The sequence below is a fragment of the Cnephaeus nilssonii genome (genome assembly GCF_951640355.1).
Source record: "Cnephaeus nilssonii genome assembly, chromosome: 18".
Classification (NCBI taxonomy): Eukaryota; Metazoa; Chordata; class Mammalia; order Chiroptera; family Vespertilionidae; genus Cnephaeus; species Cnephaeus nilssonii.
This window is the reverse complement of record NC_137089.1, coordinates 37,501,107-37,524,823: the sequence shown is the minus strand read 5'-3', so window position 1 is coordinate 37,524,823 and position 23,717 is coordinate 37,501,107. Positions and strand designations below refer to the sequence as shown.

Below are 23,717 nucleotides of genomic sequence, written 5' to 3'. Positions count from 1 at the left end.
CCCCCTGGTGGTCAGTGTGCATATGGCTACCAGTCGAACAGTTGAACCGTTGAATGGTCAAATGGTCAAATGGTCACTTAGGCTTTTATATATATAGACTAGAGGCCCAATGGACGAAATTCGTGCAAGGGCCTTGGCCCTTGCAGCCGCGGTGGCTTGCCTCAGCCCTTGCAGCCCCAGCTTCATCCGGAAGGTTGTTTGGCTGTCCGGTCTAATTAGCATATTACGCTTTTATTACTATAGATGCTTTTGCTTCATAACTATACTGTCTCCCACTTTGGTTCCCAATTGCTTCTAACAGTTATTTCATAAACCTTACCCTGCAATCCTCGACCTGGGGTGAGGTACTTGGTTTGCTCAAAGGCTCTGACCACAGCTTGCCCTTTTAGGAGATTGGAAATCGAATCCACCTATGACAATAGTAGAGATTCTGAAAGTTACATAATCTTGTAAGACATCGCATATATTTCCAAGAGTAAATCTTGGAACATATTTTTTTTTTTCGTAAAGCAATGATTACTGTTTGAAATCCCATGATTCTTATGAAATCTACCTTTAAATAAAATATTGGAATAAACTCACCTGAGAACACTTGCAATAACATTTACTATCCTACCATATATTAATACAAAATATAATTTTACAACACAAGAGAAGTATAGGTCCTAGAGTTATTAAAGAAAACTAAAAGTTATCAAAATCCTTTTCAAAGTAATAAAAGCTTCTACACTATAAATTATAGTTATGGATATAAATTTCTAAAGGAGCCCTATGACAATCTTTGTGCTTTTTGAAATTAAGAATAAAATTAAATAAGAAATGTCATAAAGGGTTCTGAAAATCCATAAAAAATAAACAGTAAAAAAAAAATAACTCCTGTGTGTATAACTCTTTATGATTTCCTCAGGACTGTAAAATACTTGACATTACAATAATCCTTTGGGTTAGTTGGCTGAAGGAATATTTATTCCCATTTTTAAATTGTGGGAATTGAGTTAAAGTGGGTGGAAGGACAGATTGAGGCCTTTCTATTCTAATTCCAAGCTCTTTTCGGTATATCTGAAAAGAGATTCCTGATAGTTTAGTCTACAGAAAAAAAATACCCACAGGTGTCCCAGTCATACCTGGCTGAAAAGATGCTCCAGACAACTATGTATCTTGTCCTGTTTTTCATGAGAAATTCGAACACTTAGTGGAAGTTCATCACCTAGATATAAAAAAAAATAATTAATCCTATGTTTAACATTCCAAAGTATTTTAATATAAATAAAATGAAAATATTGAACACAAGCTCTTATTCATGACATTCGTTTTCATGATCAGAAAATGAATTCTAAAAGATTTAATAGCTATGGAGATATCAGATTATTGATCCTAGCAAAGTGGAATGAAAGTGGCCACACAGAAAGAATACTACACTCTGTTAATTCTTTCAAATGGTACATTTTTCTAATGATTAAGTAGTTGAAATAAAATTCAGATTTAAAAATTAAGATTTATCCTAATTGGCTGCAAGATCTTGTTTGTAACACACACAAAACAAGAAATTTATGAGGTATTTATATCAGGTATTTATTTATTACTCCCATCACCTACATTAAGGCCATTTCAGGTATATCTACTGTCCTAAAGTCCTTGGCTCAAAAGCCCTTCCACCCCCATACCCAATCAACAATGCCTAATGTTTGAATAAAACTTGCTTCCTGTATACCTATCATCCTTCATAGTGCCATAGAAGGATCATAAAACCTATATTAAGGTAATTTAAAAATTTTCATTTCTTTACTTCATCTCTTTAATTCACTATTTATATCAGGATTGAGAAACGGACTTTATCAAGCACATACACTGAAATGCAGTACGTGTAGTTACCAAGGATGACTGATAAAAGGTAAAATGCAAAAGGATCCAACAGGTCAATTCCAATGGTACTAGCATCACAAAGCACCCATGCCTTCACCAAACGCACCTGAGTCCATGTCATCACTATGGAAATATGAGCTGCACTGGCTGCTACAAATGCTCGTGAAGGAGGCGATGGAGTTCCTGTTGCTATTGCAGTCGCTGAAAATAAGGAGTTGCATTGACTTTAAGGTTGCATTCGCCACACTTACCCTGTGATTTCTTATGAGAGAAACTTACTATGCCACAGTTACAGGTATTAATATGTTTTATAGAAAATGATGCAAAAGATAAACTTCTCTACCACAGTTTATCTAACTTTTTTCAAAAAAAATGTATTTTAAGTTCAATCACATTTCAAGTTTTCTTGTTATAGAACATAATCCTAAATACATTTTTAAGTGCATGGTTATAAAATTTTTAAAAATGAATATACAAACCAAGGATTCAAACCAAACTTAAAATTCTTCATAATCTTTTGGATGGTGTACTAGTATGCCTGGAGTTAATTTGTTAATAGAGACAAATAAAGTTCTCTTTCAGATCCCTGACTTGCAACCCTTACTGGTACCTTAAATTATAACTTATCAATGGCACTCTGAGCTTCCCTAGAGGGTAGGGAGGTCAGTGCCTTCTCCCCACCTCAGAGCTTAGCACAAGGCATGCACCTTGAAAATGTTCAATAATGGTGAACACTGAAGGAAAGAAAGTTTAAAATAATTGTGAATGTATATGGATATACTACACATATCTGAAATAGTGCAGGAGATTAAATATTGTTTTCCTCTCACAATAAATAAAAATGATTTATTTAACTTTAAATTTACATTTAAAATTTCTATTTTCGCCTAGTGGGAGACTGAAGGTAATTTTAATTACTTGATAACTGGAATTTTAGGCAAGAAAGTATTTTTAGGCAAGTAATTTCCCATTGGAGAGGAAACCACAGGTTCCTATTAAAGAGCATATTGGTATCCTTAGAAACTAAAAGTAAATGAAATGGTAAGAGTGGTCCATCTGCGTGATATATTATTAAATCTCTAGTAATAATTAATTTGTATGTATTGGTTAAAATCCCTTTCACATAGAAATTGGGAAAGTAGAGTGGTTAAGAGAGAAGCTCAGGACCAGACCATCTGGTCTCATAGGTAAATTAGGTAAGTTCTGTGGGCCTCAGCTTCCTTATATGTAAAATGGAGCTCATCTAAGAAGCAGTCACATGGGGCTGTGGTGGGAATGATATGAGAGCATCCTGTTCCTCCACGTGTCGGTAAAATATGTTTTTAATAACTATTAGTATGTACTAAACATCTCTGATGGGAGTAACTTTGATCGAATAATAATTATTTTTTACAAGACCTTTGTGGAAAATAACCGAATCACATTTGACCTTGTTGATGAAATGAGTTCAAGGCATTAACGAATTACCTGTAAGAGTCTCTGTTGCTGATGGTGTCATGACCTGAATCTTCCTGCTCATCTCCGGCCACATTAAAACAGACTCGTTTGCTGTTTCTTTCCCCCTTCTCATTGTCACTGTCTGTGGGCACTATGCATTCGGATGCCTTCCGTTCTAACTTAGGAGAAGATGTTATCGAAGACAGAAGGCTGTATTGTAATATAAAAAAAGAGTAAGTGCACACTTTCAAACTGGCTGTTTACTGGTTGATATGATGGGCTTTCAAAATATGTCTAGAGTGCATCTGTGTTTCACAGGAAGTAAATATCCTACCACATCAAAACCCTGTCTTAGAGTAAATAATAGGAACACAATTTAGACTAGAAAGCCGTGTTCAAATCCTGGTTCTCCAACTTACGAGCTTTGTTATTAGAGCAAAACGATGAGTCTCTTTGACATCCATGAGATGGGAATAATGCGCATGAGTACCCCACAAGATCGCTGTGAGAATAAAAAGAGAACGACACATTTCCGGTGCGTCCTGGGCATCACCTCTCTCCTGGACATTAGCCACTAGCACTGCCATCTGAAAATACTTGAGAAACTTTAAAGGGCTACCCAGATATTAAAACAAACACTAAAGGTGCTTAAATATCCTCACTGGCTTACCCTCAGATATTAAAAAGCCACCTACACACCTGGGCCTGTCTTAGTTACCTCCCAGGCTTTCTCCATTTGTCAATCCTTTCTTACTACTCGGACTCACAGGAAGGTCCTGGTCCTTGTGATCATAAGATGCTAAACAGAGTCACAGACAAGGTATGGATAGGAAGCCAGCAGCTGCTACTCCCACATCATCTGCAATCCCTCAGGATGGAATGTCACAAATCTGCCCCCAACCTGGCTCAAGGCTAAAACGCCACCTTCAGATGCTGAACTGGTGTGAAAACTGATCTTGGACTTGGACAAGCACTCTAGCCTTGAATGCTGGGCTGTAAAACGTTTCTGTTAGAACTGTCTAACTCAAAATTATGCAAAAATGGAATCGGTCTTTACTATCAAACAACATGCTATAAACTTGAATTAAATCACATCTGAAAAAAGGGACCCATGTTTGGCTTCTCCAGCCAACCATTATCTTCTCATTTATCAAAAAGCAATGACACTCTGTTCTATCAATAGCAAATGTACATATCTTTGTTTTCAATCCTCATCTAAGGATATGTTTATTGATTTTAGAAAAAGAGGAAAGGAGGGAGGGAGGGAGGGAGGGAGGGAGGGAGGGAGGGAGGGAGGGAGGGAGGGAGGGAGGGAAAAGCATCCTGGTGAGAGAAAAACATCAATTGGTTGCCTCCTGTACATCAATTGGTTGCCCTGAACTGGGACCGAACCCACAACCTAGGTATGTGCCCTGACTGAGAATTGAACCTGCAACCTTTTTGGTGTATGGGACGACACTATAACCAACAGAGCAACCCAGTGAGGGCAACATGCACATTTACTCATTTTTTTCATAGCAATGTCATGTTTGCTTTATTTCAAGACCATGAAAATGTCTCATACTTCTTATATGTCAAACCCAATGTGCATTGAGTAAAGATTTAAGTGATCTGTACTAATTAATTAGATGCATTTATTATATTATGCATGGTTCTCAGGCTGTGCCTATCATAGTTAACAAAACAAACAAGATCTCCTGCCCTCTTGGAGCTTACAATCTCCTGGGAGGAAACAAAACAAAAAACAGTAAACTGTCTAGTAATCAGATGGTGACAAACTTAAGGGAGAAAAATGAAGACAGCAAGGAAGCCAGAGCTGCAGCTTCAAATCACGTAGTGAGGTAAGGTCTCACTGGGAGATGACATTGGAACAATATTTGGCAGTTTATGGTTTTTAGGCACCAGTGACAATCAGGAAGCTGAGGTACATTGCTCCAGACCTAGTGAGGCTTCTAATTCTTTTAAAAACAGTCCCACTTGGAAGGATACTTTTATGTCTTGTAAGATAGATGGAATATGTATTCACTCCCTCCACCCAAAAGACTGAAACATTATGCGCCACAAGCACCACACTGCACAGACAGATGAGCTCTGAATACCAAAGAGTTTGCAGGAGTTCTCATTCTGCAAGGCATCCTCTGTGCTCTATGTGTTTTTAAATCAGAAGCCATGGGGCTAAGCATAAACATTTCTTTCTGACTTATAGGCACTGTATTCACATATTTTCTTTTCATCAGAATCAGCTGCAATTATGCTCACAGTGACCCTGCAGGAACAAGTGTTACTCTAACAAATGTTCGAAAAAGTTTGTGACACCATGATTTTGCATAACAGCAAAATTCCTAACAGCAATAATAAGAAATAAAACTTAACGTGTGCATGCAAACACATTTTCCTATACTGTTGCTCATATGTAATATGAAGAAGCTACCTAACTGTAAGTGGTTAAGAGAGAAGCTCAGGGCCAGACCATCTGGTCTCATAGGTCAATTCATTCTGAATGAAAATTCTGAGCAGCCTGCCATTCCAGGTCAATCTTTTCCTGATGCCCTTGATTAATAAACAGTTTTGTATGTCGGATGTGCATTGACCTGTGTTTTTTTCTGTAACATTTAAATATCATCATCATCTTCATCATAGATAAGTTAGTGAGCTCTTACTGAAGTCATTATGCTAGACAGTACTTAACATATATTAATTCATTTAAGCCCTAAAACTACCTTATGAAGTTGGTATGATTATTATTATACCCTCATTTTAGAGAGGGGTAAGACACACTGTTTTATACATATACTTTCAAATTCAGCAGAATGCCTGCTCCCCTGCATATCAGTGACACACTCTGAAGGGAGGAAGATGGTCATCAGAGCTGTCCACCACATCCCAGCTCTCCTGGGCACATGACTGGTGGCCTCCCCTACCCCTGTGAGGGTGGGAATGACCAGGTGACTTGCTTTTGATGTGAGTGGAGGTGACATGGGCCCCTTCCACGTAGAAGCCTTTATGCCAGTGGGATTGGCCTCATTCTCTCCCCCTGCTGGGGCAATCAGACATCCCAACTGACCAGGGCTGTTGCCTAGATTCTGAAGGAGGTCAGTGTGCAGCAGAGACCCTGTGACTCAGATGGGCATGGAGAGTGAGTAAGAAAGACACCTCGTTGTGAGGCTTCCAGTTAACATAACAATGAAGGGAGTAAAAAGACTTGTATAAAAATAGATGTCTAAGAAGACATGACGTGAGCGACTGGGACACAGAAGTATCTACTCACTAGGGCAGGCGTCCTCAAACTATGGCCCGCGGGCCACTTGCGGGTGTTTTTGCCTTTTTGTATTTTTACTTCAAAATAAGATATGTGCAGTGTGCATAGGAATTTGTTCATAGTTTTTTTTAAACTATAGTCCAGCCCTCCAACGGTCTGAGGGACAGTGAACTGGCCCCTTGTTTAAAAAGTTTGAGGACCCCTGCACTAGGGGTTCTGAGGCAGAGCCTCTCTACACAGCAGCCATTAGCCTGACACTTAAGTGCCGAGAAGGCCAGCCAGGAAGACCTCAGGAGCAGAGCTATCCAGGCCGCTTGTCAAGTTCCAGGAACAGGAAGAGGTTGGTGTCTTGGAGCTTAGGGAGACGAGTCTCCCCGGAGAGGGGACAGGAGCAGATCATGCAGGGCCACGTAGGCCACAATGATCCATTCGATGCTATATTAATTGCACTGCAATGCCATCAAATGGTTTTAAGCAAGAAGCTAGCATGCTTTACCTTTCAGACCCCTCTGGCACAGGTGAATGTAGAATGTATCAGAGAGAGGCAGAGCTGAAAACTTTTACAGTGGGCACACGTGGGGGGACGATGGTGACCCAGTCTAAGTGATGGGGTGGATACATTCTGAGGTACAACTGACAGAACTTAATGAAGTACTGAGGTGAAGGGGAAGGAAAGGGAAGAATCAATGGTGAGACCCAGATTCTGACTTCATGAACTAAAGAGTTGGGAAGTACTTTACTGACAAAGGGAAGCCCTTGGTGAAGCGGTTGAAATGGATTGAGTAAGAGAAAATCTAGAATTCAATTTTGGAAACAAATTTAAAGTTTGATGTATCTGTGATACATCCCAGTGGTTCATAAGCCATATGACAGAGGGACTGTGACAATGAATAAGCCAGTGCATAAAGTGACATAATGTGTCTGATGCACAAGCTAACTTTCATGAAGCTGTGCCCTCTTGTATACATTTACCAGAAAAATGCTTGGGAAACCTCAAAGATAATTCCACCGCCAGACCTACCACTCCTATCTGTAACCCCCAGCTTGCTGGATGTTCTACAATGTTCACAGCTCAATCCTGGGCATCTGGTACCTGCAAAATGAAGTCTGTTTTCAAATGTCCTATCTTCAATAACCCCCAAGGCTCTTTATTTATTTCTTCCCTGTTTTCTGAAATCCCATGAAAGGTTTTAGACTATCCCAGACCATCCACAAATTATTTTCTATTTACTTATGTCTAATACCTAAGTGTCATTAATCAGAAAATATCCCATGAGAAGGCAAAAGTACTTAGTGTTCCACCGTGAAACAGGAAACACAAAGTCTTGATGAAATCCATAACACTGCCTTATTTCATGGTACTAAACAGTAAATTCATCTCCAGTTCCATCTTTGGACCTGAATGAAGTAGGACTGAGTGGAGTGTCTACATGTTAAGTAAGGTGTTAATTCTAGAAGTGCTCCCAGCTGACAGGGTAACCATGCTTCAGGGGAAGACAAGTTCACCACCAGGCCCTTTCACAGGAATGAATGACTTCTAGAAAGGCTAGCCCTGGGGTGTTTTGAGGCCATTTCCTTTAAAATGTGGCAAAACATCTGAGATCTGCTTCTCCATTCTGCAGACACTTCTATGTGTGACTAAGAATAATTACTACATGGTGAGAAAATTGTTTGGTAAGTAGCTTTTCAAATAATTTGGCAAGTTCGACTGTACTGCAGCATCTCTGAATTCTAAGGCCAACGGGGAATCCAAGCTCTTGGACAACTGTACTGTCTTAAAGTTTATTATATCGCACGTTGAATTATATTGAACACATTTATATTTAGAATTGAACTATATGGTGCACAGAGAAGACCAAATCATTTGCTCATTTCACATCACTTTCCTAATAAACCTGCACAGTTGGGTAATGGCTTTTAGAAGAATAGAGTGGGGAACTCTTAAGTAAAAATAGGTAATCATTTTAAGTAGTTTTAGATAAGAAAAATAACTCCTTTGTGCAAATAGTGCTTTAATTGTAAAGCATTTTAAATCAAGGAAAAGGAGTCCCTTAGCTCTTACCGTTTTCTTGAAAAAAACATATCTACATTAGCAGAACTTAAAAATAAAAAGGTCAAAAATTTAACACAGACAGAGGAAGCCTGGACAAGTGCCAGGCTGTGCTAGGTAGTCAATGCATCCAAGGCTTCATCTCCGAGGCAGTGTGCACTCAGGCAATCAATTATCCTGCCATTGACAGAGGACTCGTCTGAAAAGTAGGAACAATTACTCTTGGCCTGATTGGAGTATGGGATTGGTCCAGATGTTCTGCTAAAACCCTTTGAGATCTAAGATACATGACTCAATGCTATTATTTATGGCTTTATTGCATATATCTTCCTGAATGCATTTCCTAAATATTTCAGAGGGAAAAACTGATTTCTTATATAAAATATATCATATAATAAAATCATATTTATTAAATAAAGCAAAATATGATGCCCTAAAATATAAACTTCTCTGTCAAAAGGTCACATATCCATTCTAAGACAATTCAAAAGTATCATACAGTTGTTTGAAACTAGCTTCCTGTTCTCAAAAACTTCAAACTGTCTAATTCATCCTTAAATGGGGCAGTCACAGTATGATATGCAAATGTCATTTTTTAAAATTTATTTTCAAATTGTATTTTATTTTACTTTTTCTATCACCATTTAGCCCCTCTATGCCCTCTTCCACCTCCACCCACTCCTCTCCCCCTGCAATCACCACACTTTTTCATGTCCATGAGTTCTCTCTTTTTTCTTTTTTGCTCAATCCTTCCACCCACTCCAACCCCCCCCCCCCGCCACACACACACACACACACACACACACACACACACACACACACGAGCTGACTCCCAAGCACAATAGGTCATTTAAAAAAACTAGCATATTAGATCTAGGAAAACAGAATTGTAATTCTAAATTAACTCATTAAAACATCTGGAAAAATAGCATAGTAAATAGTAAATATTCAAAAATAATCTTATAGAAATGATACAGACTAAATTTTTAAGATGTGTAAAATCAGAGATGATGTCTGTTAAGACTTCATTAATATAATGTCTAATTGAAACAAAGGCTTAAAGTAAGCTCTAAATATTTTGTCACAACTGAATTATCCATGGAGGAATGGGGAGAAGTCTGTGTGTGTGTGTACTACACAACACACACCCAAAAGCAATCTAAATGTATAACTTCAAAGGGAGGTACAATTTAAAAAAAGAGGATTAACAGTGTTTATACCATTTGCAGATTCTACCAACTTTGGATATGTTTAACAATTTCAACTCCTTGAATGATAAGCAAGCATATTAAGTTGTATAATTGTCACCACAAACTTGCAATGTGTTATTATTCACCCTGTTGTAAATATGAGACACTGTGCTACACTGAATGCCGTGTTGTTTTGTACACACAGAGCTGTCTTGACTAGACGTGAAACTTAATCAGACACCATGATGGGGCAAATCATCCTGCAGAGCTCAGGCAATTCTCCAAATGTCAAACTCCTCAATTAGACTCGCGTTGGAAAAGTTATAATGAACTTCCTCTGCCTTACTTGATAAAATCTTTCAAATTACTGGCACAGCTATTTGGGTTATTGCCTACTATACCATTAATTTGGTCATTAGTCCAAGGAATATATAGGTTTGGATTGGCTCATTTAAGAAGTATGTTAAGGATTTGTTATATTTTACATTTTTCCTAAATATCTACTGCATGCATCTATACCAAATATTGTGCTCTGCTCTGTGAAGGCTACAATGAAATCCCTCTTTCAATCATATTTGTCAATTTAATATTTTCACACTGAAACTTATTTAGTGTTTTCCATACAATAAAGTTTTGTCACTCTCTTCCCTGTATCAAAGCTTCCTTAAAATATGCATCTATAGATATATGGCATGTTTTATCATTTTTAAGTTGTTAGAAGAAGAGGGTCTATGTGGTCAACAAAAATCTCCTACATTTCCAAAAACTAAAGAGAGAATGATGGCTGTTCAAAAGTGTTATTTTCTACAGCTATTTTATTAGGCACATTTAAAAACACAGTAAATAAAATACTTACTCGTCTATTTGACAAACACACATCTCCACCTCTTTCAGGGCAGCCTGAAGTTTGCCCAGCAGCTTCACATAGATGTCTTGGGTTTCCAAGTCTTCTTCTTTTAACAAATACCGGAGCCCGTGCCCGTCCTGCTGTGCCAGAGACAAGCCCGAAGGGGCCGCCATGGTTGTGATTGTGTGCTGAATGTACACCATAGGGCTCAGTTTCCCTGGGGAGGTAAAATCATTCCATCGTAATACTTACTACCTTTAACTTACAGTAGCAATCCAGGGCAATTCACTGTAGAGGCCCAAGCTTACATACAATAAAATGCAAGCCCAATGCTGAATTTAATTCCGGAATTAAAGCTTATGGGGAATTGCCATGAAAGGGGAGGAATACAGTTTGATCCCACATCCTGTGGTGATGGTGGGAATTACACTATGCGTCTCTATTTTTCTCAGAGTCATAGGGCATTTCAAATTAATTGTCTTCACAGCAAGAGGAGCTGTGCCTATCACGTGTAAGAAAGGCAAGAACCCCCATTCTTCTTAAAGAAAAAAACAATAAAATAATAAAATTGCATGCTCCATTTTCATTCTATAAATGTTTATCCATAATTATCCAAGTGATTATAGTGAGGAGTCTTTCTTTACAAACGTTCAGATTTGCTTACACACCAGGAATCTGTCCAAGGCCAGGGATGTGGGAACGATTATGACTGCCTAAATTACTTTTATATGATTTGACCAAGTTTCAAAAGCTAGCATACCTTGTTCAGATTTGTTTTCTTTATCCGGAGCATTATGCTTCCTACTATCCAACTGAACACCAAAGGCGCTCCCCAGGGAGGTCGATGTTTTGGGATAAGAAACTTCCATCACGTTGACATGGCAGTTGGTAGGGCAGAAATCACTGCTGTGCAGTGGGGATATTTTAGATTTGGCTTGTTTAAAGGTGGGCCAGGCTCTATTCTTTAGTACACGAGAAAACTATAAATTAAAGAAATAAACAGCAGTTGAACACACAGTGGTAACTCAAACATTTCACTTCCATCATCCATAGCAAAATCAAAATAAAATTAAATGTCAACTGAAACAAGTGAAATAAATTATAAGCTGCTAGAATTTAAATGGTTGTTTTAAAATCCACACATTTTTTAATAAAGCAAAGCAATGTAGGCAGCAGATGCATGTAATTCATTTGGAACTCTGTTCACAAGGTAGTGCTAAAAGAAATTAATTTAAGGGACCAATATCACTTCCTAGGATTCAAATTCAAAGACTCTTAACATTAGAGAGTTCGATAGAGAAATGAGTGTCCTACGACATCAATATAGGGTCTTCATCTTTAAAGTGAGACAAGGTGACAGAATAGGGTAGCTGGCAGGTCAAGGGTGGAAGATGGGATTATTCCAAACACTGCCAGAAAGTCAGTCTAAACCTGAGTCTGTGAGCAGGTTAGACAGCAAGGCGTGGTGCTGTTGACCCAGAATGGCAGGATGACAGACAGGACCAATTGTATTTCCCATGCCTTCTGTTAATCACTGCTGAGCACTTGGGTCCGGATCAGCCTGAGGACTGGTGTGGACTCTGCTTTAGTGCCATTGGGAATAAAGCACTACTCAAAGGATTGACATGCCTTCCAAGGATAGCCACTCCAGTGCTTAAAACCTTGCAATCCAAATCCATCTAATTCTTGCCATACTCTACAGCTGCCCAAAGTCTAATTGCACCTAGCTTATTTATCTCCAGCTCTCTTCCCCTTGCTCCCTGTGCTCTGTCTAGTCTTCACTCAGTTCCATCTACTCACTCTTTGTACACACTAGTCAGAGTGCCTGATTCCCACCGGTTATACTAGTACTTTTGTGTAAATAGGAACTATCTCTTGAAAGCTCATGAAATATGTATATGGAGGAAGTATGACCAATACCCAAAATAAGCTCAATTATGAAAGTATTCTAAAACAGAATAAATCTAGAATTAAAAAGGATTCCTAGGACAATTTAGGGTGAGAATGTTTCCTCCAACTGGTCCCCAGTCTTACTCCTGTATCACCACATATCCTCCAGAGATTAACCACATATCCTCCAGAGATTAACCCCTGGATCACCACATATCCTCCAGAGATTAACTGCCTGTGGAGGTCTCATCTAGGTCTCCAGTAAGGTCTGAACTTCTCTCACACCTGGGCCAAAAAGCATCGATGGCCTGTACAACTGGCCAGGAAAAATATTATAATGGCAACAGCCTGGGTACAGAAACTACAGAAATCAACTGCTTTCTATTTTTATAATCTAAATCTTTTAGAGTCAAAATAAAGGCAAGGTAGCCTCTTTGAGATTTCAGTTTCTATGGATACATTTTATTTTACAGAAAGAAAAGTGTTTGAAGCCTTCCTCTAGAAGAAAAATATGTTGCTAATAATACTATAAAAGTAAATATGTGGAAATTAAACACATATATTCACCAACGCTATTGTTTCTGTTGACATGCATTTGACATGCAAATGGAACTAACCTTACATGACCTATTGAGGCTATTATTTTAGGTATCTAAACTTTGTTCAAATAGAAAAGAACCTTGAAATATTCTCTTGCTAATCTGGTTTCTCTATCTAGTGAGAAAGATAACCAATTATTCTAAATATGCTATGGTCAAGAAGGGATAAGGAAATAAATAGCTTCATTTTTTTTAAGTCCTAGTTGTCTACAAATTTCTTTTTATTTCTAAATTGAAAATAAAAATAAGTGAGAGCTTTCCAAAGGACCGATACCTAGTCTTCCACTTGCCAGCTACGTGACATTAGGGAAATTATCAATCTCCTTGAGAAAGAAGCAGCTTTCAGTACACATGGTTATTTCGAAACTCAAATAATAATGTCCATACAAGAGCTTTCTATTATTCAGTGTTATTATTTTTGTCATCTACAATCACTGCCCGTTAGCTTCTCCATCTCTGCTTTAAAAGCTTCCCAGGCTCCTAGTTGCTCCTGAGAAAATGTAAAAATGATGTGTTTTCATTTATTTCACTCACCAGGAATAATGTGTTTGAGAATCCCCTGCATGTGGGGGGAAACCCTGGGCTTTATGTTTCTAATCCCCCACAACATACACTCCTTAGTTTATCACAAACCATATTTTTGTTAGAAGCCAGGGAATAACACCTGCTTCCTCCACCATAACCAATTCATCATAAGGCTACACATACTTTACCTACACGCACCTTGAACGGATCCTTTCCTCTCCATCCCCAACGCTTCCACACAAGCCTAAGTCACTGGCACTTTTTACAAACAAACATGATTATTGGGCCACTCCAAATAGCACTGGAAAAATCAGACTTCTTTCAGTTTACTTTTTTAATTGCATCCAACTCAAGTCCTCCCTCCTCGTCCAGGCAGTCTGCCAATTCTTCATCGATAAGATCATTGTCACGTCAGCATCTCTGCCTTCACTTAGGATATACCCCTTTACTTGAGCGCATTCCTCCCTCTTCACTCTGACAAATCTTTCCAAACGGCAGGTAGCACTTTTTGACGAGTTGATCCACAATAATTCCTCCTTTTCTGAAACGCTGTTGCCCTTGTAGTCTCAACTATACTGTTTAGCACATGAGCTGTGTAGCTCAGTGTCAAGACAGGTAAACAAGCAACAACCAGCTTTAGCACAAAAGAGAGCAAGGTTCAAACTTCACTGCTGTTTCCAGCTGTGTGTCTTTGGGCAAGTTACTTGACTACTCAGCTTCAGATACTTCACCAATGAAATGAATCATGTGTCTCATATCACTGCATTGGTAAAATTATCCTACATAATAAAAGGGTAATATGTAAATTACCATCACTCCGCTACGCCCACGATTGGGCCAGCGGGAGGCGCAGGGGCGGGACTCGGGGTGGCCGGGGTGGCCGATTGGGCCAGCGGGACACTGAGCTCGCGTCGCCAGCGGTGGCGCGAGCTCAGCGTCTGCGCCATGGCTGTGCTGTGGCACAGAAGGGGCCTCTGGGGCAGCGAGCCCACATCCTGCTGCGGACCATCAAAAGCGGGGAGCGAAAGTGGGGGAGCTGGCTGTCTGTCCGCTCCGGCACCAGGCCTTTCAAAAGCCTCCACCATGCCAGAGGCTTTTGAAAGGCCTGGTGCCGGAGCGGACAGCCAGCCAGCTCCCCCGCAATTGAAAGCAGGGAGCTGTGTGTCCGCTCCAGCACCAGCGGACCCCCTGCCATCAAAAGCGGGGAGCAGGCTGCCAGCAGTGTCCGCGGAGCGTGCTAGGCTTTGCGGGGCAGTGAATATGACCTGGATGGCAGGTTAGGCCTAGGGGACCCTACATGTGCATGATTTAACCATGCACTGGGCCTCTAGTATAACATATGCAAACTGTGAAATATCTCATGCAGTGCCTGACACCTGTGGCAGACTGCTGCAATCTGTTGTGCACTACATATCTCCAAGGAGCACCCTCATATAGATCAGGGTGTGGGATGCCAGCACGTCCACATTCACAATGGCACCTCCTAGTAGGTAAGCAGTCAGTGTTATTATTGCTCACCTCATGTATTTTGATCTTTCTTCCCAAGTTAATTGTAAGTGTGAGATGGCAAGAATCCTCAAGTAAATGATTTAAGGACTCATTTAGCAAACAGTTCCCTATTCTTCCTGCCCTATCGGCTTCTCTGAAGTTGAGTTTTGGCCTATGTCATTGGCTTTCATTAAAAGAGTGCATTAAAAATATCAGCCACATAAAACAAATTGCTACTCCTTTTGCATGGATATGTTTATGGGCACTGCCCTGCCATTTCCTGGTGTCGCCCATTTGAAATCCAGTGTGAGAGATTTATTTTAGAACTCAGTCCAAGAAAATCTTTGCTTCTCTTAAGAAACATGTATATATCACAGGGATGCTGATAAATATGTAATAGGCTATGTTTCCTTTTTTATTTGGGCCATCAGGAAGCTGAAGTCTAAAAAGAATATCCCACTTTAGTAACTAAATAGAGTCTTAGGACCTACTTACCTATGACCCCTTTCCCCTGGTGGTCTATTTACCTATAAATTTACCTCCTAATTTACCTCCAGTATTTGTCTCCTTCTTCCTTTTGGTAATAAAATTTCCTGAGTTTTAGTTGAGCACATGATGCCCAGGACTCATGGATTCCCAGCCTCCTTTTCACTAAGTGACTAACAGGATGTCAACAGGAGTGAGTCTGCAACATCTGGGTCATGCCCTCAAATGGAAACTCTTTACTCTCCTCTTCCTCTTTCCCCTCCTGGGGAGCTATGGCTTACATGGTGGTGGAAGAGGGCAATGTCCTAGGAGAGAGAGCAAAAATATAGGAGGATCCCTAGAAGACTGTCAAGCCCTACCCCACTGGATTCCAGGTTGGGCCTCCATAAAAATAAACTTTCTATCCTGTTTTAGTCTGTGCTATCTTGGTCCTTCTTAACCTTTTGCACTCGGATGTCAAGATTAAAATTACTCTTTGAATGTATCAATAATTTAAAATATAAAAATCCAAATAAATAAGTTTGTATGAAAAGAAACTCCAGTTTTTTATTCTACTGCTGCGCTTTGTAAGATCTGGGGTATTTAAAAAATTAAATCCCGAGTAGAATAAAGGAATTGAGAAAAAAGCAAGCGAGTGCAAAGGGTTAAAGCAGCTGAATCAATACTCTATCTACTATACCCTGATCCCAAAGATTTATTTTTATTTATAAAGTGTACCTATTTCCATGTATATTTCTTGAAGCTACTTCCACTGCTTTTGTTGTATGAATGGAGAGAAGAAAGTACCAAGAAATTCAAGAAAACATAAAATGACACACACATACCGACAAGTTTGACAACCAGAATTTGCCCAAGCCCCTGCCACACCTTATACAGATCCATCTCTGCAATAGAATGATTCTCTTTTCAAAATGTGTTCAAAAGGGGAATACTATTTTGCATTTGTTTAGAGGTCTTACATTTTACTCCAAAGCATTGTCACATTTTTTAGGGACAGGAGAAGTAAAAAGAAAATCTTCTTCCTTCAACTTCAACAAGGCACATTCACGCAATCTTGCCCAAACTTAAATAAATGAACTGAGCTCAGCAGTCATGGAAAGAGTGTTAACAGTGATCTAGAATATCATTTTCCTCAGTGAATGGGTTTATAAAAAAGTAAAATAGCAATACATATTCAACTTAAGGCAAACATTATAGGAAATGCTTAAAGAAAAACATAGCGATCCCTCTTCCCCTTGTCCCATTCCACCTAAGCCAGAGTTGGGGAACATCTGGCCCATGGGCCATATAAGGCCGTTGAAATCATTTGGTCTGGCCCTGCCAAGGCATTAGGGGTGAGTTACTTAAATGTTTGACCTAAAACAGCAGGCTTATTTTTAAGTTGGCCCACAAATAATGTTATAAATATCCAAATGGCCCTTGGCAGACAAAAGGTTTCCCACTCCTGATCAAAGGGAACCAAGTTTGATATCCCTTCAGTATCCATTCATGCACCTCTCTCTTCTCATATGGACACACTGGGCATGCATGGGTTTATCTTTTATTTATTAATAGAGGCCCAGTGCACAAATTTGTGCACGGGTGGGGTCCCTTGGGCTGGCCGGCGATTGGGACCAATCGGGACTGGCTGGGCTGGCTGAGGGGGGGGGGGAGGGGGAGGGGTCATGGGAGGTTGGCTGTAGGAGCGCACTGACCACCAGGGGGCAGCTCCTGCGTTGAGCGTCTGCCCCATGATGATCAGTGCATGTCATAGCTAGCGGCCAGTCATCCGGTCATCCAGTCCTAATGGTCACTTAGGCTTTTATATATATAGACTAGTGGCCCGGTGCATGGATTCATGCACATTGAAAGGGAATTAATTTGAAGAAATATTTTAATATCGCTATTCACCCTTTCTCTATAATAGAAGTGTCAGAGATGAAAGGAAATTAGTAAAATGCATATGACAATAATATATAAATTGATTAATAAATAAACAATAATAACATGATTTAACAACAACAAAAACATGATATAACAACAAAAACATGATGTACAAACAATAAAAACATTATATAAAAACAACATTGATAAAAACAATGACTGATAAATTGATTAAACTTATTCTACTATCTCCCTGTATACCACATGAAGAGTTAAAACACTTTCAGGATGCTTGACTAATTTCCCTTTTGTGATGAAGTATTTACAACTTTAACGTCACACGCTCTTTGAACTATATAACTGACCATGTCTGAAAATGGGTTCAGGTAGGAATATTCCTACTCTGTCTAGAGTTTGTCCTTGTGATTTATTAATAGTCATCGCAAATGCTGGCATCACGGGAAACTGTCTTTGAATTAATTTAAATGGGAGACCATTGTCAGACGGGGACAAATCAATTCTTGGAATCAGAACAACCACGATCGACAATGACAGATCGAAACACACGCATGCGATTGGTGCCAGCAAGAGCTTTCTATGTATCATGCATGCACGAGGCAACATTTATTTTTAAATTGCCAGTGCGCGTCATATGTACCAGGTTGGTCTTTCGTACAGATGTATGGTCGGTCACTTAGCCTTTTATATATATAGTTATCAGGAACATGAGACACATAGAGTTAATTCAGATTCATAAACTTTGAGATAAATTATATTTCCCAGATGGCATACCAAGCTTTAAGCAACCAGCCTCATTTTGAGATAAGTGATTTAATCAGCTAGTTTCCTGTTGATATAAATAAGAAAAAAATTAAAGCCTACTATATGTTTTGGAGATAAATTTCTATTCATTCTACCTCTAAATAAAGGGGTAGGAAAACACAGGTTTAGAGTTGTTCATATGGAAAAAGACATGTGGGTTATGATTACTACAATAGCTTTTATTAACTGCATTTAATGTACTCATAGCCATAAACCTACTGTTGTCCACCTTTCAATATTATCATATGCATCTAGTTTTCTCTGTCTCCCCACCTATCATCAGCACTCACCTAGATTATTTCCTACTTGTCTCTATGCCTCCATACCATCCATTCCTATAGAGGAGCCAGGATGACCTTTCAAAACCTCAATCAGGTGAAGTCATCCAACTGTTTACAGCTTCCAATAACTTCCCATTGATGTGAGAAGGAAATCTAACCTCCTTCCACATTTCCAAAAGTATAAGGACTTCACAAGTCCTCATACTGGTCCCTGTCGAAGCCTCTGACCCTATGCCTGGCCACACCCCCTTCCACCCTGGTCTTTTTCTGGCTCTGGGGCCTCAGCTGCTCCTCCTACCTGGATGCTTCCCCACTCCAGTGTAAATGAAGAGTTCAACTTGCCATTCACCATACGCTTTCTCAAGGAGGCTTTCCCTAGCCTCCCAGTCTAAAGTTACTACCATCCAGGCGTTTCCTGCCATGGCTCCCTATTTGAATTTTCTCATAACTCCTTTCAATATTTGATTTCCCTCCTTTGAAGATATTTATTTACTTTCTTGCTGCTTCCCCCACTCAAATAAGTGCCACAAGAAGTGCTTTGGCTGCCATATTCCTGGGCCCAAGAACAGTGCTTGGCATATAAAAGGTGCTCAATAAATGAAACAATTTATCAATTTAAAATAGCCGATGTTCCCTATATTTTCTGATTAATGGCTCTGTTCTCTCTGTTGAGAGAAAAGGGAAAGAAGAACTACAGTGTAATTTTAAAATTTGACTTCAGAATTAGGTGGCTGAGATTCAAATCCCAACTCTATCTTTTGCTGGTAGGTTAAATATAATTCTCTAAGCCTCAGTTATTACATTTGGAAAATGTGGCATAATGCCCTAGCTTACAGGTTTGCAAAGATCAAATGAGATGATAAATTTATAGGCATTTAAAATCATTAAAATGTTATGTAAAAGTTATCATTTCAATAAGCTGGAACATGAATAAGTAAGGAAAATATCAGAAATTGAATTAAATTTGACATTTAAACAACAATTTAAATAACACATGTGAAATGTATACATAGAACGTTTACCTTTTTGTAACTGGATATTCTCTGACAGATGTGCTCAACTTTTTCACTGCAGATGGCACTGAATTTACTCTGAAGTTCAGTAGGAATCACTTCATTTAAAGAGTTAAGGCTGGTACAGTTTTGTACAAAATGATCATCACTTTTAGCTAAGGCTTCGAGAATCTGTAGGGACACACAGACACACATGCAAAATGCAGAACAGAGCAAGAAAATAAAACCTTCAAAATCAGCCAAGTAAAACGTTCACAATTCCACAACACAGGTGACTTCCCAATACCCGTCTTGTGGCTGCCCAGGATTTCTATGTCCACCCAGCCTTGGCAGTGGAGTGATGGGCTTGTGTGTCTGGTATCTCGTTCTGTGCCTTCTGTTGACTATGAAAGGCTCCCTGACGGAGGTGAGTGGACTTCTAAGACATCTCACTCAATAAATCAGCACACTGATGTGGGAACTCAATGCCTATATGTTACTCAGAACACTTTTTTTTTTTCAATTTTATAGAGCAACAAAAACTAAGGAAATGCAATAGAGTAGCCTTCTTACTTTCCCAGTACAGAGAGTTCATTTAACAAATGTTTGCTGAAGGACTGAATAAATAAGAGGTTCTCTTGCTAAATTAACAACCAATGCTACCTGCAGTGTCTGTGCTCTATCTGATAACAGCATCAGATAAAAGCATCCTATTCTGTATTCAATTTGTAAATCCTTTTGACTATTTGAATCAATGGTAAGGCAGTGTGTGTGTGTGTGTGTGTGTGTGTGTGTGTGTGCATGTGTCTGTGTGTGCATGTGTATATGCACACACACATGTTCACACGAATACATACATACCCTAGATCACTGAGAATTTCTTATGAATTTAGAATTATTTGTCATATTTATATGTAGCGTTTTTTATTGTTTAAAGATCACAGGGCTGATTACACCCTTACCTAACGTATTTAAATAATTTGTGAGAAAAAAGTTACTAATCTATAAATTTGAGGGGTTTTTACTACCTTTAATTTTCTTTTCTTCTTGTGTGCAATGGAAACACATAAGTGTACTAAACTTATACAGCATTCATATATAAAATAATCCAAGTAATTTTGCAAATTTGAAATAGAAAATGAGATAAAACAATTGCAATAACTTGATCACAAATTCTTACATGGATCCTCTTTAATAGTATAATGCAGTTGGGAAAGGGTTGCATTTTTAAAATATAGATTCTTTATCAATAGATAGATATATAGAGTGGTAAATGTCATCAGAATGATGGCATTTTTTAAAAGTTGACTTTCAGAATATAAAACAGAAACATAATTATTTTTAAAATAGTGCATTTATATTTCTATAATTATTTTCTCTAACTAACATTTTAAAAAATATATGCTATAGCCCTGGCTGGGTAACTCAGCTGGTAGAAGTGTCATCCTGTACAGCAAATGGTAGGGCACATACCTAGGTTGTGGTTTTGATCCCCAGTTGGGGCTTGTACAGGAGGCAATCAATCAATGTTATTCTCTCTCTCTCTCTCTCTCTCTCTCTCTCTCTCTCTCTTTCTCTCTCTCTCTCTCTCTCTCTCTCTCTCTCTCTCTCTCTCTCTCTCTCTCTTTCCTCCTTCTCTCTCTCTCAAAAGCAATAAAAACATATCCTTGAGTGAAGGATTTAAAAAATACATGCTATAAATATTTTAAGTCTATCTTGATTGCACATAAGTGAAACAAGAATTGAGATGAAGAAATAAAGGCAGTGAAGCTATTTGTCATATTACTTACTTGTAACACCTGGATCCTCACAGGGTGATATAAAAGCAGACAAAATACTAAAGTTCTAACCTGTGGAGAGTCCCATAGGAGCTGGATAGATCTCCCTTGTAGAGGATAATGAAAAGCAAGCACAGGATCACCTCTGACTTCCTACATGATTTATCCTTGTGGATGAAGACTTGCTTTCTCCCTCCCTGTCTTGCTGCAGGCTAAGGACTAAGGATAAGATCCTTCACCACCAAGAATTATACAAATGTCCGAGGATCTAGTCGTAAATCATCTCTAAGCTTTGTGAAATTTTATGAAATAAAGCTGAGACTTGCAGGATTTGAAATTTCTTATAATGTATTCCATGACTTCAAATACTCCTCCGAGAACTATGTACATTTAAAAAAGGCGTGAAAATCATCTCAAACGTATACATGTCACTGAATTAACAAACACAGCAAACTTTCAAAATGCAGGGAAGACTGCCAAAGCAACTAACACTCCCCTGGGCTAGAGTCCCATCTAACTCCCCACTGTGCTCCACAAAGTATCAATAAAAAGGAAGACTGTACACATACTGACTAGTGGCGGGTGGGGAGAAGAATTTGAATGAGCTGACAGCTGAAACGAAATGCATACAGCTCTTTACATGTTTTAAGATGGGGGTGGGGGAGGGCTTTGGTTGCTTTATTTAGAGCGCAGTCCCTTGCTCCCAGGATAGCCCTTACCTTGGCAGTGAGGCTGAAGAAACCTTTGGGCTCGATCATCTTCTCCACCACGTTGCACTTGATGCCAGCGGTGCTGTCATACTCATACACAACCCCGTACTCCAGGTGCACATTATCCACTGTCAGGCTCACATGCTCCTTCTTCCCATCAATGATGGCCATGGTGTTGAACTTGTCAATTACCTCTGGAATAAAGACAATTTTAATTCAGCAAATTCATGAAGGGTCTGTTAGTCTTTTCAAATAATATTGAGTCTCTTTGAATAATTTTTAAGGAGTCCTTTAAAGGATGGCTAAGTTTAATGTGCTAATGAAGTATATACCCTTGTTAACATTTTTTAAAAGAAGAACATTTTTTAGAAATATGCTTGAGTTATCCAAATCTCACTACTCTATCTTCACACATCCATTTTGATCTATGGACCATATGCACGCCTATTTACACCACTATAAACATTATACACACCATTTTACATTTTCTCATTAAAAGCATGCATGAATTAAAGTCAGCATTCTTGAAACTGCCTTAAACATTGGATGAATGTTTTCTGAAAGCAGAAAAAAATACATAAAGCCATATTGAAGAAGCAGAAAGGAGATGCAGTAATCATTTTTTCAGCAGAGAGGGTGCCTGAATTCTCCCAAATAGCATTTTCCAGAGGGCTCATTGAGAAAATTTCTCATCTTTCACTATATTAACATTTCCATTTGGAACATCTTCTTATAGGTTTTGACCTATAATCAGTCAACTGATAAAAAAACAAAAAACAAACAAACAAAAACACCTAAAATCTCAAGTAAGAAACACTGAGAAACCTAACAGTAAATATTAAATAAGCAAAACAGAATATGAGTTTATTTAAAGTAATTCTAGAAATAGTGGAAATAGCAAAAATAATTAAATCCCAGCATAGCTAGAAATCGATTTCCAGAGCATCTCATCAACCCTCTCTACTTTTCACTGAGACAGCAATGATGATTAGCAGAAACTAACTCTAAATGAGGGGAAAAAAGCTTCAGGAAGAGGTTCTGAGATTCATCTTCATTTAAAAAAATAAGAGAGTTGATTTATCATAACAGTCTTGCTGCGCCAGTGAGGGTGAGCATTTCTAATACTGCCCATGAAATGAGTGGCTCTTACCAAGTGGCCTTCCAGGAGTGGGGAGAAATAGCTTTTCCTAAGTTCCCCCATACGAGCAGTGTGTATAGGGAATTCTCCACCTGTGCTGGTTTGCAAGAAACTAAAACTACAATAAAAATTAAGGGACACCCACCAAACATATGAGTGGAAAGATGCCAGGAAAATGGAAGAGAGGATTTAAGGACTTCTGTGAAAAACTTTTGAAACAATAATTCAAAGACAATTTGTCAATTGTCTCAGTCCCTTCACCCTTGGCAAAGAAGCTACTTGAATATAGCAATCTGCTGGCTTTCTTCACTGAGAAAAGAGATGATACAGTCCTTGTCAAAAGGTCTCTCTCTTTCTCATTTGCTTCTTTCATTACTATCAGTGCTTCAATACAGTAAAAGTTACTTGAATCAAGAAATTATTTTCAAAAGGACTATGGACCTTCTAAACCAGGGCTTCTGGAATGTAAGTGTGCATGCAGATCAGATCTTATTAACTT

At 38.9% G+C, this 23,717-nt stretch overlaps 1 protein-coding gene across 2 annotated transcripts in view; it reads right to left on the bottom strand.

Moving 5' to 3' along the window:
* The window catches only part of PREX2 (phosphatidylinositol-3,4,5-trisphosphate dependent Rac exchange factor 2), a 220,664-nt gene that overhangs the window by 77,196 nt on the left and 119,751 nt on the right, over positions 1-23,717 (bottom strand). Inside the window, exons 22-29 of one of the 2 annotated variants that reach the window (XM_079796248.1) lie at positions 22,090-22,274; positions 19,623-19,784; positions 11,407-11,626; positions 10,656-10,863; positions 3,331-3,510; positions 1,970-2,064; positions 1,125-1,207; positions 320-410 (exon numbers count right to left, since the gene is read on the bottom strand). In XM_079796248.1, coding sequence (XP_079652374.1) covers positions 320-410; positions 1,125-1,207; positions 1,970-2,064; positions 3,331-3,510; positions 10,656-10,863; positions 11,407-11,626; positions 19,623-19,784; positions 22,090-22,274 — 1,224 coding nt within the window. Of the gene's footprint in view, positions 1-319; positions 411-1,124; positions 1,208-1,969; positions 2,065-3,330; positions 3,511-10,655; positions 10,864-11,406; positions 11,627-13,858; positions 13,873-19,622; positions 19,785-22,089; positions 22,275-23,717 lie in introns of those variants that run through there. The other variant, XM_079796249.1, reaches the window with a different exon arrangement.